Genomic DNA, 18,082 nt, shown 5'->3' on the forward strand with positions numbered 1-18,082 from the left:
GGTCTGGGCAGCCTGGCCAAAAAGAGGGGAGAAGCAAGCAGCGAGCGCGGGGCCCGCCTGCGAGCAAAACGCTGGCGGGGGAGAGGGGGAAGGCGAGCGGGAGGGGTGGTCCCGGGGGGAGCGGGGATGCCCTGACAGGTGGAGGAGCCGCGGCGTGGGTCTGATCCTGCGTCTGTTTTCTTCTAGCTACGCGGTGAGGACCCGCGTCGCGGTGGCGGCCATTTGAGCCTTCCTCCCCGCTGAAGGCACCGGCGTCTTGCTCTTCCCTACGCCGCACGAGACGCCTAACGCGCCCTGGACTTCCGCGGGGCTGGGGGAGGAATAAATCCCCGTCTCCTCTGCAAAGCCCCTGGCCCGCAGAGAAAAGGGGTCGCAAAGCCCCCGGGGCCAAACCCTCGGAGAAAAAGGGGCTGCAGCCTCCCCGCGGCAGCGCCGGCCGGTCCGGCGGTGGGGTGCGCGGCAGTGTTGTAATTCAGGTAAGCGCCCCGGGAGCGACCGTGCCGTGTTGGGGAGGCAGCGCAGCTGCCCCTGGGGGGGCTTCCCTGGCCCGGGCCGTGCAGAGGGACAGGCTAGGTGACAAAAATGGCCTCAAAGAGCCTTCAAAGCAGTGGCAGTAAACAACACCCCGCGGGAAACGGTTACAGAGCTGTGGTTTGGGTCCCAAAGGCCGAACAGGCCGTAAATACAGGCGAGAGCACGGGGCTGGCGCTGGTGCCGTCCCGCGCAGCAGCGAATTTAGGAGCTCAGGGTCGTCCCCCCTGCCCTTGCAGGAGCGCGATGGGGAGCCGTGGCTCTAACCCCGGTGCTGGCGCTCGGGGTGGACATCGGGCAGGGCAAACGCTCTCCCCAAAAACCAGGCTCAGGTTGGGCCTGGGGCTCCAGCAAGATACGTGCCAGCTGTGTATTTTTGCACTTTTGAAAAGCTTTTGACGTTTTTACTTTCCAATTCAGTATTTGCCCGGCGCGCCCCATATCGCAGCCCTGGAAAGAAAACCAACCTGTGTCTACAAACCTCCCTCCCTTTGACCCACAGCTGCCTGCACCGGCCCCGCTCCCTGCCTGCGCCCCGCTCCCTGCCTGCGCCCCGCTCCACCCCGTGTCCTCGCCGCCCCCAAAATTGTCGCCTGGCCCCCGGGCTGAGGGAAAAAAGAAAACCCGGGAGCTGCCTCGCAGCAGCGAAAAGACTTTGAAAACACGGTGGTGGTGCGTGGGAACATCATATTGGGGTGAGGAAACCCAGTGCCCTCGGAGGGGGGGGGTCCTGGGGCTCCCCGCTACAGCCCAAGCCCCCGGCGGACAGGACCCGGTGGACGCTCGGGCTGTGGCGGGGAAGCCCCATCCCCACGGGCAGCGCTGCCCGTGCAGGCAGGCTTGGGGCGAGCACCCCCGGAAAGACGGCAAACCCCTGTGTCTTGCGGGAGGATGGGGGCTGTTCCTGTTGGGTTTGCCCCCTAAATACCAGCGTTGGAGCGGCGGCGGGGCAAATGGGCATCGCTGGTTTTCTTCTTCCCTTGGGGCACGGCCGGGAGGTTGTAACGATGGTCGTGTCGCCGTACGGAGCGCTGGAGGCAGGGAGGCGAGGCCGGGTGGGAAGGGAAGGCCAAGGAGGATTTTCACTGGTGCTCGGGAGTCCAGAGCTGGGGAAAAGCAACGATCCGGCCTCGGCCGCACGCTGAGCCCGAGCTCGGTGCCAGCAGAGCCCTGGCACAGCCTCGGCCGCCCGTGCCGGCGCTGCCGTGAAGCGGTGGCGGGGATGGCGGTGGTGGCGTTGGCAGTGCCTCTGACTGAAGTGAATTGGCAGCGTGTGTTCATCCCGAAGTAGCACTTAGTGAGTGAAGTTTTGCTCAGTTTTAAATAACACAGACACTTCCCGGAGGCTCTTTTCTTCTCTCTTCTCAGGTGCGGTTTGTGCGGTGCGGCATGGGCTTTCCCGGCAACGTGAAATCCTGCTGCTCTTCCTCGTATGGCAGATACGTGCGATGGTGGCACCGGGAGAAGGGGACTGAAAATGGCTCTCCAGACGGGGAGAGGAAGATTACGATCCGGGAAGGAAAGGCTCCCAGGCCCACCGCCTCGGCCTCTTCTTCGGGGAGAGCAATCCCCCCGCGTTCAGCTTGATCCGATCCCCCGGCGAAGCGGCGAACAATTTTGCCTGGGGGTGAAGCCAGCGCCATTCCAGCAGAGCTTGAAACAGAAGGTAAAAAAAAAAAACAAACTAACAACAAAACACCCTTTTCTTCCTCAAACCAAGCGGATCCAGGCTGCGCCCCAACATTTCACGAGGGCTCTGCAAGCGGCGGGTGGGGAAAAATAAAACCCAACCCTCAGCCCACACGTGGGAAGGGGCTGGTGCCCGGGAGGGAGAAGGGAGAGCTCATGGAAGGAGGGAGATCGCAGCGGGTATTTCCCCAAGCGGCAAACGGGGGCCACAATCTTTCGTAAGCTCGGTGACCGCCTCCAAAAGCGGGTGACAGCGGACGAAGTGCCTCGTGCCAGGAGTACCCGGAAAACAACTCGCTTCCGGGGTTTTCGGCTGCGCCTCGGCCAGACGCACGACGCAGGAGCCGTCCCTCCGCCTCGGCGCCTCCGTCCGGAGAGGTGCCCGGCCGCCGCTGCGGCGGGAGGCCTCGGAGGAGACTCAAGATTCGATCTTTTCCTTCTTTTTGCCTTTTTTCAGGAAAGAGGGGGTCCGGAATTTCTTCTTCTTCTTAGAGGGTGATTTGGAGGGTGAACCTTCGGGGGAGACGGGGCTGCTGGTCACCGTCTCCTTCTCCTTGGGGGCATCCGGGTCGGTGTTGGCGGGGGAGGTCGTCCGCCCCCCCCCTTTGCCCAGGCTTTCCTCGGTGCTTTGCTCCTCGTCCTTCCCGTTCACCGCCGGCGGCTCCTTCTCGGTGGCGGAATCGGCCGGCCCTTGGCCGCCGTCCGCCTTCTTGTCACCTTGGCAAGGGGAGAAAGGGGAGAGGTGAGGGTCGGGGCAGCGGCGGCCGGCGCCGTGGAGGTTTAAATCCCCCGCCACTCGCCGGTTTGACCGGGGCAGGAGCAGGATTTGTCCCCTGCGGACGGAGAGCGCTGGGACCCGATCCCCTCCTGCCGCAGGCGCCGCTTTCCTGAGCCTTCCCCCCCCCCCCTCCCTGCGGGACAAGCGACGGTGGGATGGAGAGCGGGGAAGAGGCAGGCGGGAAGGGCGGCTGGCTCCGTCCCGGCCTCGCCGCTGGAAATAAAGCGGGCAGCAAAGAAAACGAGGCGACCCAAGGCATTTCCTTCTGCGAAACCCTGAGCCGGGCGCCGCTCGCTGCGGGAGCGCGTCTGAAACGGGCCACGGAGAGCAAGGTCACCCCGAGCTAGCGGGAAGCGCGGTCGCCCGCGTCCCTTCTCCCGCAGCGAGGCTCGAGGACGGCCCCTCCGTACTTACTACAGTGACAAGTATTCAGAGTCAGAGGTAACTCCTTGGGTGAAAGCCACGCGTGGAGGAAAGAGAAAGGAAGACGTTGTGGAGACAGACAGACAGACACCATGAGACACGATGAGAAAGCGAGAAGCTGCGCGCTCCCGCTGCCCTCTCCCGCGCCCTGAGACCCGCCGCGGTTCGTACGTGACAAATTTGCACTTTGGGGCATATAATAACGGGAATATTGCACCCGTCGGCGCATTAGGAGGGGGACGGAGGCGTCCCCTGCCACCCCGCAAAGCCACCGGCGGACGCTCGCGTCCTCCCGCTGCGACGTTCAAGGCAAGGAGCAGCTTTGGTGCCTTTGCGGTGTGAATCCCCATCGGCCCCACCGGAGCGGGGATCCCCCCGGAGAAAGGCAAAGGGACCCGGGGGTGGCATTTGTCCATGTGGCAGTGGGGTTTGGCTGCAGCCACCCTCGTCCCCTCGCTGCAGACCCGCTCCTCGTCTCCGCTCGGCCGCCGAGCCCGGGTGCTCGCCGGCCCACTCACCCTCCGAGGGCTCGGCCGGCGTCGGGGCTGGGCTCTCTGCCGGCGCCGTGGCCGGGCTCTGCGGCGCTGAGGCGGGGGGAGATTTGGCGGGGGGAGCCTGGCTCTCCTCTGCCGCAGCGTCGTCCTTCTCGCCTGCCAGCGGAGAGACGTGCTGGCCCCGAGGTCCGCTGGGTGCCGGCCCCGAGGGGGATTTGGGACCAGGGCTCCCCGTACCCCTCCTACCCTGCAGCCCCCGCTTTTTCCTCTCCACCTCCTGCTTGTACTCCTCCAGCTCCTGGTCGGTGAGCTGGCTGAAGGGGTTCGGGGGCTCCGGCTCAGGGGGTGCCTCCTCCCGGGATGCCTCTTTGGCCTCCGCATCCCCCAAATGGCTCTCTGTGGACTGAACCCCCCCCCCGCCCCGGAGCGGCGTCACCCCCTGACCGGTGGGATGCCGGGGGGGGGAGAGGGGACAAGGGGCTGGGGACACAGGGCTGGGGACGCGGGGTGACGTACGGGGCTGCGGCTGGTCTCGGCGATGACGCTGGCCAGCAGCTGCGACTGGGGCCCGGCCGACTTCACGTCCTGGCGGTTTTGCTCCCGGATCTGTGGGCGAGATGCAGAGAGAGGACGGGAGGAAGCCTCCCCTGCCACCCCGGGGTCTGCCGCGACCCCCGCACCCGCGTCCGAAAGCCTCTGGGGCTTTCGGGATGGGACCGTACCTTGTTCCTCATCTCCAGCACCTCCTGCGGGTCCGTGTAGAGGGGCACGAACTGGTTGGGGTTCTCGATTCGGATGGGGGTCCCGCTGCTGCCTTTTTCCACCTCGTCCGCTTTCAGCCACTGCGTGTCGCAGAGATGAAACCCCGATAAATACGCGTCGCGGAGAGAGAGGAGACCCCGATAAATGCGTGTTGCGTAGAGGGGAGACCTCGATAAGTGCGTCTGGCGTAGAGGGGAGACCCCAGAAAAGCCTGCGGTGCTCAGCCCCTGGGCTGGGGAGGTGGGATTTTAAAATAAATATTATTACAAGGTTGGGGGGAATAGAGGAGGAAAGGAAAGCTTGCGCTAAAGAAAGGCACCGAATGAAGCATTTCTCACTTCTGGAGGATCCCTGGGTGTTTCTGCACACCAAATTTTGGTGGGATCGATAACATCCCAGGCATCCCCCCATCCGCCTTTTTTTTGGTACCCAAAAATCCAGCTGACGCCGTTCCCCGAGCCAGCCCCAGCCCCCCCCGGGATGCACCAGCACCCCCGCACCGTCGTCTTCGTCTTCTGGCTGCCGGCGCTGCCCTGCTGCTCCTCGGCCACGTTGACCCTCATGTAGGTGTTGGGGGTGTTGAGCCACCGCGTCTTCTCCTTCTGTTGCTTCTGGGCGTGCTGCCGCAGCGCGGGGACGGGGGCGGCCTCCTCCTCGAAGACGAAGGCCGTCACCGTGGCGGGGATCAGCACGTCGCTTTTGGGCTTGCTCTTCTCCTGCACGAAGGGGTAGCGGTAGGTGTAGCCCGTGCGGTAACCCTGGAAAGGCAGAGAGCGCTCGGTCGTGAATAACACAGGGATAAAAAAAGATATTTTTGCGCATTTTGGGGGAGCCGGCCGCATTTCGGCACTGGCTGGCGCTCACCAGGTTGTCCAGCATCCTCATCAGGGCTTCGAATTCGTGCTCGCCCAAGCGGCTCTTCTGCATGGGCCCGAAGGTGCTGCCGGCCCAGCGCACCGAGCCCACCTCGTGGGGCCGGTGCTTGGCGCGCTCCAGCACGATCAGGTTCTCCACGCCGCCCGCGCTCGCCAGCGCCGACACCTACGGCCGAGCCCGGGGAGACGCAGCTGACGCAGCCGGACGGGGAGCGGAGGGATGGCCCCAGACCTGCCCGCGGCCCCCGTGGCCGCAGCGTTGCGCTGGTCTGTCCCATCCTGGGCACCGCGCTTGCGGCAGAGACCTGGCGCAGCTCAGCGCGTGGTCCCAGGGCACCGTGCTGGCAGCAAAGACCCAGCACAGCTCAGCGCGTGGTCTCGGAGCAACGTGCTGGCCTCGGAGACCCGGCACAACTCAATGCGAGCTCCCAGGGCACGGTGCTGGCAGCAGAGACCGTACGCAGCTCGGTGCTTATTCCCGGGGGCACCGCGCCGGCAGCCGAGACCGTACGCAGCTCGGTGCACGCCCCGGCGCGGGCCGGGCGCTCACCTGGATCTCACAGGCCGCCTGCAGATGGAAGATGCTGTAGAAGGCCTCCTCGGCGGTGTCGCCCAGCGCCAGCACGCCGTGGTTGCGCAGCACCAGGATCTGCAGCGCCGAGCACGGGAAGAGGGGGACGTCAGCGGGACGAGGAGGAGGGGACGGGGACGGCACGGTGGCCCTCGCCATCCCCCCATCCCCTCACCTTGCAGGTGGGGCCGAGGGATTTTTGGAGCTCGACCCGATCGGCTTCATCCTCCACCTCCCCATGGAAGTCGAAGTAGGCGACGTCCCCCAGCAGCAGGGCGGCGCGGGAGACGGGCAGCACGCCGCAGCGCATGGCCGACACCTGCGGCGGAGCGGGCAGGGCCACAACCCGCCCCCCCCCCATCACCCCCCCCCCCAAAATCCCCCCTTATCTTACTGCGGCGGTGGCCGGCGTGTGCAGGCGGATGATGCAGCGGGCGTCGGGGCGGGCGGCGTAGATGGCGGCGTGGAGGCTGAAGCTGCGGGCGTCGGGGGCGAAGCCAGTGCTGCCCTGCTCCACCACGGCCCCCAGCACGTTCACCTTGATCTGGGGGGGGGGGGGGTGGATTTGGGGGCTCAGAGCTGGCTGGTTCCCCCCCGGAGCGGGGATGGGGGGGGGGGGGGAACAGGCACGCTCACCAGGCTGGCCGCTGTCACCTCGCTGCATGCCAGCCCCTGCGGGGCCACCAAGAAATGCTCCTGCTCCTTGCTCACCCGCAGCTGCACCGGGAAAAAGCCCATATAGGTATAAAAAAAAAACCAAACCCAAAACAAAAACACCCCAACCCCAAAAACCCCTACCCCCAAAAACCCCCTACACCCCAAAAACCCCACCACCAAGAAACCCCACCACCAAGAAAATCCTCAAAGCCCCCCAAGCTCCCCAAACTCCTCCCCAAAACACACACCCCAAAAAACACAACTCCCCAAAGAACCCCCCAAAACCCGCAATCCCCCAAAATCCCCACACCCCAAACCCTCCCGAAAAACCTAGCTCCCCCAAAGAACCCCATCACCCCCAACCCCCAAAACCCCAACCCCCAAAATCCCCACACTCCCAACCCCCCAAAACCCCGATCCCCACACCCCCCCAAAAACCTAACTCCCCCAAAGAACCCCCAGCACCCCAAAACCCCCCATAACCCCCAACCCCCAAAATCCCCACACTCCCAACCCCCCAAAACCCCCAATCCCCACACCCCCAACCTCCCCCAAAAACTAACTCCCCCAAAGAACCCCCCAAACACCCCAAAACCCCCAAACCCCCAATCCCCACACCCCCAACCCCCCCAACAGCCCCAAAAACCTAACTCCCCCAAAGAACCCCCAACACCCCCAAACCCCCTAAACCCCCCCAAAAACCTAACTCCCCCAAAGAACCCCCAACACCCCCAAACCCCCTAAACCCCCCAAAACCTAACTCCCCCAAAGAACCCCCCAACACCCCCAAACCCCCCTAAACCCCCAAAAACCTAACTCCCCCCAAAGAACCCCCCAATCCCCCCTAAACCCCCCCAAAAACCTAACTCCCCCAAAGAACCCCCCAACACCCCCAAACCCCCTAAACCCCCCAAAACCTAACTCCCCCAAAGAACCCCCCAACACCCCAAACCCCCCTAAACCCCCCAAAAAGCCTAACTCCCCCAAAGAACCCCCCAATCCCCCCTAAACCCCCCAAAACCTAACTCCCCCAAAGAACCCCCCAACACCCCCAAACCCCCTAAACCCCCCAAAAGCCTAACTCCCCCAAAGAACCCCCAACCCCCCCAAAAACCCAAAAGCCCTGCCCCGTCAAATACACCCCCCAAACCAACCCCCCAAACCCCCTCACCCCCCAGAACTAACCCCCAACCCCCCCGGTGTCGGGGTGCTCACGGTGACGGCGGCGTGTCCCAGCTGGGCCCAGCCGTAGAGGTCGAGCAGGCGGTGGATGCTGCCCACCTTGCAGCGCATCAGCCGCTCGCCCTTGGCCAGCGCCGGCACCTCGGGGCCGTGCAGGTCGTTGATGGGGGTGACGGCCGCCAGCCCTGGGGACGTGCCACCACCCCCCCCCCCGACGCCGGTCAGCAGGAGATGGGGGGGTGGGGGTTGACGCCTCCCCCCCAACAGCAGGGGCTTCCCCGGGGACAGGGTGAGAGGAGGGTTATGGAGCTGGGCTTGGTGGCACCCAAGGTCTGGTGGCACCCAAGGTCTGGTGGCCCCCAAGGTTTCACGGTTCCCAAGGTTTGGTGGCCCCAAAGGTCTGGTGGCCCCAAAGGTTTCACGGTTCCCAAGGTTTGGTGGCCCCAAAGGTTTCAGGGCTCCCAAGGTTTGGTGGCACCCAAGGTTTGGTGGCACCCAAGGTTTCAGGGCTCCCAAGGTTTCAGGGCTCCCAAGGTCTGGTGGTCCCAAAGGTTTCACGGTTCCCAAGGTTTGGTGGCCCCAAAGGTTTCAGGGCTCCCAAGGTTTGGTGGCACCCAAGGTTTCAGGGCTCCCAAGGTTTGGTGGCACCCAAGGTTTCAGGGCTCCCAAGGTCTGGTGGTCCTAAAGGTTTCACGGTTCCCAAGGTCTGGTGGCACCCAAGGTCTGGTGGCACCCAAGGTCTGGTGGCACCCAAGGCTTCAGGGCTCCCAAGGTTTGGTGGCACCCAAGGTCTGGTGACACCCAAGGTTTCAGGGCTCCCAAGGTCTGGTGGTCCTAAAGGTTTCACAGTTCCCAAGGTTTGGTGGCCCCAAAGGTCTGGTGGCACCCAAGGCTTCAGGGCTCCCAAGGTCTGGTGGCCCCAAAGGTTTCAGGGCTCCCAAGGTCTGGTGGCACCCAAGGTCTGGTGACACCCAAGGTTTCAGGGCTCCCAAGGTCTGGTGGCACCCAAGGTTTCAGGGGTGGCTGGTTAGGGTCTGTGGAGTGACCCCCCCCGTCCCCCCGGTTCCCAATCCCCTCCCTCTCCCACCTTTCCTACTAGAAATGAAAAGAAAATGGCGCCCTGCGGGATGTTTTCTCACTTATGACGCCATAAATTAAGAAAAGCCCTCAAGAATTTCACCAAACCGTTCCGTTTTCCCCCCCAAAAAGCCCTCGGTGGGCGCAGCCGTACCCATGGGGGAGGTGGGGAGGACGGCGGGGGACGTGGTGGCCATGAAGTCGGCGATCTGCCGTAGGGCCCAGATGTGGGATGAGTTGTTCCCCTTCTTCATCTGCTCCTGGATGAGGCTCTCCAGCTCCTCCCTGAAAGACTGCGACATCCCGGCCCCGCTGGCGTCACCTCCCCCGGGGAAGGGACGCAGTGACCGAACAGGGACCGTCCGGTGGCACCAGGGTGGGGGCACCACCGGATCGGTGGTGGCAACGTCACCAGCTTGGTGGAAGGGGCACCACCGGCTTGGTGGCACGGTGGTGGTGGCATCACCGGCTTGGTGTCAGCGACACCACCGGCTTGGTGGCACGGTGGCAGTGGTGGCACTGGCAACTCAGTGATAGAAGCACCATAGGCTTGGTGGCAGTGACATTGCCAGCTTGGTGGCACAGTGGTGATGGTGGCACCACCAGCCAAGTGGGGACATGCCCCGAGCCAAGAGATGGTGGCATTTGCTTTGGGGCAGGAGGGATATGGTTGGGGACAGGAGAGACGGGGTTGGGGACGAGAGGAATGGGGTTGGGGACAGGAAGGATGGGGTTGGGGACGAGAGGAATGGGGTTGGGGACAGGAGAGATGGGGTTGGGGACAGGAGAGACGGGGTTGGGGACAGGAGAGACGGGGTTGGGGACAGGAGGGACGCCGCCCCTCACCGGGCTCTGGAGGATCATGGTGACCCGCTTCTTCTGCTCCATCATGTTGAAGTCCTGCCGCAGGTCGGCCGCCATGTTCCGCGCCCGCAGGTACTCGGGGTCATCCTCGGCCGAACGCTCCGAGTAACGGGGCCCGGGGGCGGGGGGCGAGGGCAGGGGCTCCGGGCTGGCGGCCGTGCTCATCCTGCCGGCGGAGCGGACGGACGGACGGACAGCGTCGGTCCCCACCACCCTCATCCCCTCCAGAAATACAGATTGCGAAGAAGCCACCAAAAATATCCCCCAGCTGCGCCCCGTAGATAAGCCCGGGCCGGACCCCGCCCTGCGCGAAGGCGCGACCCATCGTGTGACGAGGTGGCAGGCGGGGGACGCTCGGGGGGGACGGACGGGATGGACACACGGACACGGGGGACTCCGTTACCCCCCCGAGGACGCCGCAGCTGAGAACGGGCAGCTCGGTGCGCCGATGGGAGCAGCCCCCAGCGTTGGGGTGACTGCGGACTGGGGCCACCGAGGGGTCGACGCCGCGGTGCCGCCGCACGCGTCGGGGCCCACCCCGACCGCCACGGACCCCAAAACACGGGTGCTGCCCCCCCCCCCCGGCTGAGAGCGTCGTCAATGAGGTGTTTGGGGGTGCTGCTGCAAAGGGCCCCCCCCCAAATACAGAGCACCACTCACCCCCAAAATATGGGGGGGTGCATGTGAGCCCAGCCCCGCGATGCTCCCCAAATCCCCCAACAGAGCCCCCCAATATCGCTCGGTGCTTTCGCCAATGCAAAAGCAGCCCCCCCCCCCCCGCAGCCCCCGAGTTTTGCCGCTCCGGGACCGACCTGGCGCAGAGGGAAGCGGGGAGGGGTCCTAAAATTCCCGGGGGGTGGGGGAGGTCCCACGGTGGCCCCCGGCCCACAGCGGAGGGCGAGCGTCAGGCAGCGGCGAGGTCCTGAGCATCCCAGCGGGGTTTTCCCCCCGGGGAGAAGGGGGGGGAGAGCAGAGGCGTCTCTAAGGGCCCCCCCACATCACTGGGTGCCTGGGGTGGGGGGGACACCCCCAAACTGCACCCCCAGCATCCCCAGCCGCCTCCGCCCTCGCCGCACCCAACGCCGCTGCGGCAGCCGCAGGGATGGCGGATGAGGATTAAAAAATAGGGGTTTTTTTTTTTGGGGGGGGTGGGGGGGTGGCTGCAGCATTGCACCCCCCATGGGTGGGGATTGATGGGGGGGGTCGGGTACCCACCACCCTCGGAGGATAAAGGCCTGGGGGGGATGCGCTGCAGCCCCCATATCTGCATGCAGCCGGCTTGGGGATGAGACAAAAGAAGGAAAAAGGGGGGTCACGCGGCTTGGCCCCCCAGCCCCCGAATCCTCCCCGGGGGAGGGGGATGCTGCGGCCGGGAGGATGCTGATCACCCACCTCCTCCTCCTCCTCCTCAGAGCATCCTGACAAAGGGCCCCCCCGCGCAGGTCCAGCTCCCTCTGCCGACACGCCACGCGTGGCCCCGCCCCGCTCCCCCCCACGGGGGAGGGGGGGGGGGAAGGGCGGGGGGGGGGGGGGCCCACGGTCCCCCCCCGGGAAACTCCATGAGCGCCAATAAGCGAGGAAGGGAAAGGCGCGGAAGCATCAGACACCCCCAAAATCCCCTTTTATTGCCCGGGAGTCCCGCTCACTAAGCGGCTACCTGGCGGGGAAGGGCCAGCCAGGTGCTAATTACATTTGCTAATTAAGTGCTAATTACATTTGCATAGAGCAATTAATTACAGCTCCGGCCTCCCAACGCCTTTTAGGGGTGACAGACACCGCACCCCACCCACATTTTGGGGACAGGGCGGGTCGGGGTGCGGGGTTTAATGGGATGCGGGGCTGGATCCAGCCCCGGACCGGAGCCGTGGCCCCAAAAATGGGTGCTCGAGCATCGAACTTGGCCGTCACGCCGGGTCCCCCGTGGGTGTCTCTGCAGGACACCCCAGTTTTTCAGGGATGGGCGGGAAAAACCTTAAAAAAAAAGAAAAAAGATTTTTTTTGCTTCTTTGGAATATTTTGGGGGGCAAAAGCTGATTTGAAGCAACCCCCGGTTTATGTCGATATAAACCAGAGGCTCCCAAAAACCCCGAGCCCACGGGTGGGAGCTCCCTGCAAGTCCCATGGGTGCCCCGTCCCCCCGACCCCATCGCCCTCGGCCGGGGCTGGCCCCCAACTCACCGGCCCCCCGCTCTCCTGCGGTGGCCCTGGGCAGGGGGGCAGGACGGGGGGACCCCACGGGCAGGGGGGTGCGCTGCCAGGCCAGGTCCCAGCAGCCCCCCCCGGGGGCACCCACCCGCTGTCACCCAGCTCCGGCTCAGCATCGGTGTCCTGCCGCTGGGAAAAGGGGGAGAAAAGGTGAAGGGGGATTAAAAAAACCCCTGAAACGAAGGTTTTTATTTTCCCCCGTCCTTCTGCTCCACATCCTCAGCTGAGCAGCACCCCCCCGCCCTCCCCTCAGAATAATACTTCAATTTATTTTTAATTTTTAAATTAATTGCGCCCTGAAAAATGGCAAGCAAGAAAATCCCTACCAGGCCACCCCCAGACCCTCCCAGGCGTTCGGATACAGGGTCTCTGTTTTGAGGTGAGCCCCCCCCGCACCTCGAAGCCCCCCGTTTCTTCCAAAACCAGGCGCAGCAGGCGGATGTACTCGGCGGCGGCTTTCAGGGTGTCGACTTTGCTGGGCTTGCGGTCGCGGGGGATGAGGGGCACGATGGTCTTCAGCTTCGAGAAGCCGCTGTTCAGGTTTTTAATCTGCCGGGAGGAAATAAAGCAAGTTACACCCCACGGGCATCCACGGCAGGGGGACCCCCGGGTTAAACTGGGACCCCCGGGTTAAACTGGGCCCTCCTAGGATTAAATCAGGGCTGCTCCAGGATTAAACCGGGCCCCCCAAATGCAGAGGCAAAGGCAACCCCCCCCCGCCCCTGCAAAGCGACCTCAGGGCGACGCTGCTGGCTGCCCCCCAGCTAGAGCAGCCCTGGGGTGGCCCCGGGTGCCACCACGACGGGACGTCGCTTGCAGCCCCCTGCCATTTGCAGCCAGCTCCGTGGGAGTTGGTTTTTGGGGGGGGTGCGGAGGAGTTTTGGGGGGGGGGGGTCCCCTCACCCTCTCGCGCTCCTTGGCGTTGGCCACCTGCCGTCGCTCCAGCATCTCCGCCAGGTCCCCGGCCGGCTGGTAGCCCCCGGCCGGCTGCTTGCGCAGACGGGCGATGGCAGCGGCGCGGGGCAGGGGGCCGTAGCGCTGGCTCAGCACCCTCTCCAGCACCTCGGGGGCCGGGGTGGGCAGCAGGACCCCCGCCGGCCGCCCCCCGGCTCCGCTGGCCTCCCCCATACCCAGGGAAGGGACCGATCCTGCACCCCAGCCTCACCCCACTGCACTGCCTCCCAAAAAGAGGGAAAACACTTTAAAAAAAGCCCTTAAATACCCTGGGAGCCCAACGAGCTGCAGGTGGGGCCCAGCCCGGCCTAACGAACGGGGCGGGTGCGGGGATGGGAGGGGGCTTGGCCGCTGAGTGGGGAAACTGAGGCACATCCTGAGCCCCCAAAGCCAGTAGCCACAAAGCCTTGACCCAAAAAGGCACCCGAAAACATCCCCGGGAGGATGAGGAGGGGGACCCTCGTGGGGGACAAGGCCTGACGCCCCGGGGAGAGGCAGCCGGCATTGCCCTGCAAGGAGAAAGAGGGGTTTGGGAGACTTCGTGCGTCCCTACAAACGTGGGAAGCTCTTTTGGGTGGGGAAAATAAAAATATGAGGGGTTTAATAACGGCGAGGGCTGTTTCGGTAGATGGCAGTGTTAGTCCCTGCGATGCTGGAAACCTCAGCGCTGCCGGAAAAAGGGGAGAATTCCCCTTTTGCCCACCAAAAACTGAGGCTGGCGGCCTCCTCGTCACCCCGGCTTATTCACCGTGGGGGGAACCTCATCCCAGCCCCATCTCCGGGGTGGTTTTCTCCCTCCCAAAACCCCTCCTCTGGTGTTTTCAGGGAGAAAAGCCCCCCAAGGCGGCTCACCCGCTTTTCCCGGGGTGGTTTGGGGGCTGCAGGTGGGGAACGGGTGCCCTGTGGGGTGCGGGGGGAACGGACGTGTTCCCCAGTGTCGGGCTGCGGCCGTCGTGCCTCAGTTTCCCCAAACCCGAAAGCACCTGGGGGAGGCTGAAACCATCCCCGGGCTGCACCGGGGTCCTACCATTTTGCTCCTTGCCCGGTGGGAGATCGGAGCTGGAGGAGCAAATTGCAAAGAAACCCCCAAATGAGCCCCAAAACGAGCCTCGGAGACGCCTGGAAGGCAAATGAGTTTTTACTAGAACCTCAGAAAACCCAATTTTCCCTTCTTTAATGCTCCGTAATGAGCTTCCCTATCCCACAGCCGGATCTGGATAATCACATTATTACTGCCCTGATCGGAAGGGGGGGGAACAGACCTTACAAATAAATCTGAGGGCAGGTGCGTTTAAAGCCACCCCCAAAACAAGGGGGTGCACGCCTGCTCGCTTCTGTTTGAAGGTGGAAGCATCTGAGGGGGAATTGGGGCTGCCGAAATCCCCCGCCTGCCGGCAGCCGGGGTCTGCGCCTTTCCCCTTGCTTTATGGCTGGGAAAATCGCCCCGGTTTGGATGGTTTGTGGATTTAAAATCAAGGGAAAAATGGGAAGTGGGGGGAGCGGCGCGGGGGTGGGCGACGGAGGGGCGTGGGGGTTGCTTGTGCAAAGGGGATTTGCAGGAGTCTCGCCCCGATGGGAAGCGAGCAGACCTGGGGGGCGAAATTATTAGGGGCCAGGGTTATTAGGGGTCACGGTTATTAGGGGCCAGGGTTATTAGGGACCGTGTTTTTTAGGGGTCACAGTTATTACGGACCAGGGTTATGAAGGGTCACGGTTATTAGGGACCATGGTTATTAGGGGTCGCAGTTATTAGGGCTCAGAGTTATCAGCCCCTGCTCGCAGCAAGCGCAGGGGAGCATCTGCAGCGGATGAGGATGCTGCAAAGCCAGAAGGGAGTTTATTTTCCCCCCCCCCCCCCCCATTTTCTGCTTGTGCCCGCCCGGGACACAGCCCCCTAAGAACAGCAGCAGCCCGACGGAGCGGGTGCGAGCCAGACGAGAGCAGCAGTGGAAGGCCGAGGGGGAGAGGGCAGAGCTCCTCCAGCAGCGAAGCCTCGCCGGTGGGTTCGGATAACGGCTCGGGTCGCCCCAGCCTGGGCTTAGGGCAACCCCAGGATTCCTGAGTTTTGGGGGATTCACCCCAATTTCCACCCCCTGGGGTCACAGCCTGCTTTGCTCCGGGCCAAGCATCCTCTGCACGGCTCCTGGCAGGGATGGGAGCTTGGGAAGCATCCAGGGCTGAATTTCCAGAAAACAGCATCCCGGCAGCCCGGGGGCAGTTTCCCCATCGGGAACGCTTTGGGCGGAGGCTGTTTTCCAAGCCTTCAGGCTCAAAGGTGCCCAGTTATTCCTTTCATTTTCCCTGCTCTGAGCGCGGCCGGAGCAAGAGCTGGGCTTGGGTCCCAAAGCCCCGGCACCGGCCCCGGGCCCCCGGCACGCTCCCCAAAGCTGGGTGGCTCCATCCCGTTGCCTTCGCCCCATCCCGCCCCGCCGGCAATGCCGACGCTCCGTTGGGATCTGACATTTGCCGTTATCGTGAGAGTGGAAAAATTACCCGGCGGTTTCTAATTACTGCAGCGGGGTCGGTGCTGGGAAGGTCAGGGAAGAGGGTTGGTGCCAGGGCTGCGGCGCAGCCAGACCCTGGCGCGGGACAGCTGTTGACATGCGATTAAGCCCAATCTTTCTTGGCGCGGCCCCAGACGTCTCGGAGGTGGCTGGTCCCTGCCGGAGCTGCCGGCCTCGTGCCAGCTCCGTGCTGCCCGCGAGCACCCATGATGGCCGGATCCTGACCGTGGGTGGGGAACGCCTTAATAAAACATTTTGAGGTGCTTTATCGAGAAGTGGCATCGCCTCCGGCCACGGCAGAGGATGCCGAACTGCAGCCGGTGTTTCCACTTCTCCCTCCTCCTCCTCTTGCTGTCAAACATGTCCTGAGACGCCCGCTCTGCCAGGCAGCTGCACCCAGGAATTCGTGGCATCATTTGCAGCCGGGATTCCTCGTCGGGCTGCTGCTGAATCAGCAGATCCCGGTCCCCGAGCCTGGGGGGTCCGAGCCCCGCTCAGCATCGGGACCACCCAGTGCCTGGGGATGGGGCTCGCAGCCGCCGGCATGGGAAATGGGGGAGCGCCGGTTGCCATAGAGCCAGCGAGGCCTCCTTAAAAGCTTTGATTCTTCCATTAAAGCCATAAAATCATCTCTCCCGCTGCCATCAGTGCTGCCGGCGAAATCAATATCTGCATCTCCCCAACGCCTTCTCTTCGCTAAATATCGCTGTGCTCCGGCCAGAGGCAGAAAGCTCCAGCCCGGCCGCAGTTTCCCGGCTCACCCCGCTGTTCGAGCTGGAAATTCGAAGGCGCCTTTGCGAGGGAAAGTCTGGAGGCTGCTTTCGCACCCAGCCGTGGTGTTGATGTCGTGGGAGCTGCAGCCGGGGGGGTTCCCGGTGCGATGCCTGGGGGGCATCTCGGGGGGCCGGGGGGGATCGCTGTCCTGCCGGCACCCCGGCCGGCCGCTCCTCCGTTGCCTCTTTGTAAAGAGGTTTAACGAAAAGCAGGAGGTGCCGCGCTGGGGAGGCTGGGGACGGTCCCCGGCCACCCACCGAGGACCCCAGGGGGTCCCATGCTGGGAAAGGACAGGTCTTGCCCCCGCCATGTGCTGAATTATACATGAGTCAGGAGGGACAATAACGGGGTTTATCGGCCGGGTCCGGTGCCCGCCACGACGAGGATTTCGGCAGGGATGGCGTGAGCGGGGTGGAAGCGGCTGGGCGACAGGGCTCAGCATCGCTTGGCTCCCTTCGACCCGACCCTTATTATGGTGGGAGATGAAACGATCCCGGCCTGGTTAAATAAAAATAATAATTAAAGTTCTGCTGGGACTGGCCGGGGCGGAGCAAATACCTGCCAGGACACGCAGCGATGCCCCCAGCCCCCCCGGCCTCCCCAGCCCCACTCGTTCCCCGGCACATCTCCCATCACCCAGCGCTCACGGTTCATTTTATTTTCCCTTTCCTGGAGATTCCCAGCGCGGACATGCCAGGAGGTGGATTGTAAAGCTGCCGGCGCCAAGGGCTCGGTGACGTTTCCTCCACGCTGGCAGCAATAGGAGCGGGGACGGAACAAAGGTGGCTCTGTCCTTCCCGGCTTGAAGAAGTCTTTTTGTAAAAGCCGGCGGCCGGCGGAGGGAGGATCCCAGCCTGGAGCAGCCAGAGTTTTCCCCATCCAAGCGCAAAGGAATTTTTGGAGATAAAAGACGTTTCCGTCAGCCGAAGGCGTTGCCAAACCCCCCCGGCACGAGGCAGGTGGCTGCCGGGGGGAGCAGCTCATGGCACGGCTGCCATCGCAGCAGGCGCAGCTGTGAGCACGGTGGGCTTGGGTTCTGGCTGCCGCAAGCCCCCGGCAACCGTGCCAGGGTCTGGGTTAGTCCTGGCTGCCACCGTCGGCCACGTGCCCTGGGGATGGGGACGGGGACAGGGACCAGGATGGGGACAGGGGTGGGATGGAGATGGGGATGAGACAGGGACAGGGACCGAGACAGGGATGGGGATGGGACGGGGACATGGACGGGGATGGGAGAGGGACAGGGACCAGGATGGGGACAGGGATGGGGATGGGACAGGGATGGGGATGGGGATGGGACGGGGATGAGATGGGAACAGGGACCACAATGGAGACGAGGATGGGGACAGGGATAGGGATGGAGACGGGGACAGGGACAGGGATGGGGATGACGACAGGGCTGGGGCTGGGGCTCGGCTCTGCCTCGCTCTCCCCAGCCAGCGCAGCACCTTGCAAAGGGAAAGTGCCGAGCTTAGAGGCTGGACTAAGATTTAGGGCTGGGTTTAACCTTCAGCACATCCAGGTGGTCCCTGAGCCCAGGCAGGGAGCCTGCTTGCCCCAGAAACGAGCCTTGCCCCTTCTCTCGAGCCCCCATCACGGCCCAGCCGTCTGCGACAGGGAAACCTGGGGCTGCGGCCCCGTCCCCCTCCTCCCAGACGGCAATTTCTGCCCTGCCCATCCCGGACAACCACGCCGGCGCCGATTGCTGGTGCTGCCCGGCCCTCCGAGACAGATAATCTCCGTTT

General features: G+C 64.0%; 2 protein-coding genes across 4 annotated transcripts; both read right to left on the reverse strand.

Annotated features, from left to right (window-relative positions):
- Window positions 1-1,167: 1,167 nt before the first annotated feature.
- ADD2 (adducin 2) lies at window positions 1,168-10,849 on the reverse strand. 3 transcript variants are annotated; one of them, XM_072846245.1, is made up of 15 exons: window positions 10,716-10,849; window positions 9,886-10,069; window positions 9,194-9,332; window positions 7,996-8,147; window positions 6,760-6,840; window positions 6,518-6,667; window positions 6,299-6,442; window positions 6,103-6,201; window positions 5,542-5,718; window positions 5,178-5,435; window positions 4,638-4,757; window positions 4,432-4,521; window positions 4,162-4,318; window positions 3,940-4,071; window positions 1,173-2,937 (listed from the first exon to the last, which is right to left on the reverse strand). In XM_072846245.1, exons 2-15 carry the CDS (start codon window positions 10,066-10,068, stop codon window positions 2,639-2,641), a joined length of 2,181 nt encoding a protein of 726 aa, XP_072702346.1. In that variant the 5' UTR covers window position 10,069; window positions 10,716-10,849; the 3' UTR covers window positions 1,173-2,638. The 3 variants fall into 3 exon arrangements, with proteins under 3 accessions (XP_072702347.1, XP_072702346.1, XP_072702345.1); XM_072846244.1 differs by lacking the exon at window positions 10,716-10,849 and having other exon boundaries at window positions 9,886-10,140; XM_072846246.1 differs by lacking the exons at window positions 5,542-5,718; window positions 10,716-10,849 and having other exon boundaries at window positions 1,168-2,937; window positions 5,178-5,393; window positions 9,886-10,140.
- A 679-nt stretch (window positions 10,850-11,528) lies between these two features.
- Window positions 11,529-15,952, reverse strand: FIGLA (folliculogenesis specific bHLH transcription factor). Its single transcript, XM_072846207.1, has 5 exons — window positions 15,556-15,952; window positions 13,012-13,277; window positions 12,505-12,657; window positions 12,082-12,237; window positions 11,529-11,874 (listed from the first exon to the last, which is right to left on the reverse strand). Exons 2-5 carry the CDS (start codon window positions 13,234-13,236, stop codon window positions 11,854-11,856), a joined length of 555 nt encoding a protein of 184 aa, XP_072702308.1. The 5' UTR covers window positions 13,237-13,277; window positions 15,556-15,952; the 3' UTR covers window positions 11,529-11,853.
- Between the last annotated feature and the right edge of the window lie 2,130 nt (window positions 15,953-18,082).

The sequence above is a fragment of the Ciconia boyciana genome, chromosome 25 (genome assembly GCF_034638445.1).
Source record: "Ciconia boyciana chromosome 25, ASM3463844v1, whole genome shotgun sequence".
NCBI lineage: Eukaryota > Metazoa > Chordata > Aves > Ciconiiformes > Ciconiidae > Ciconia > Ciconia boyciana.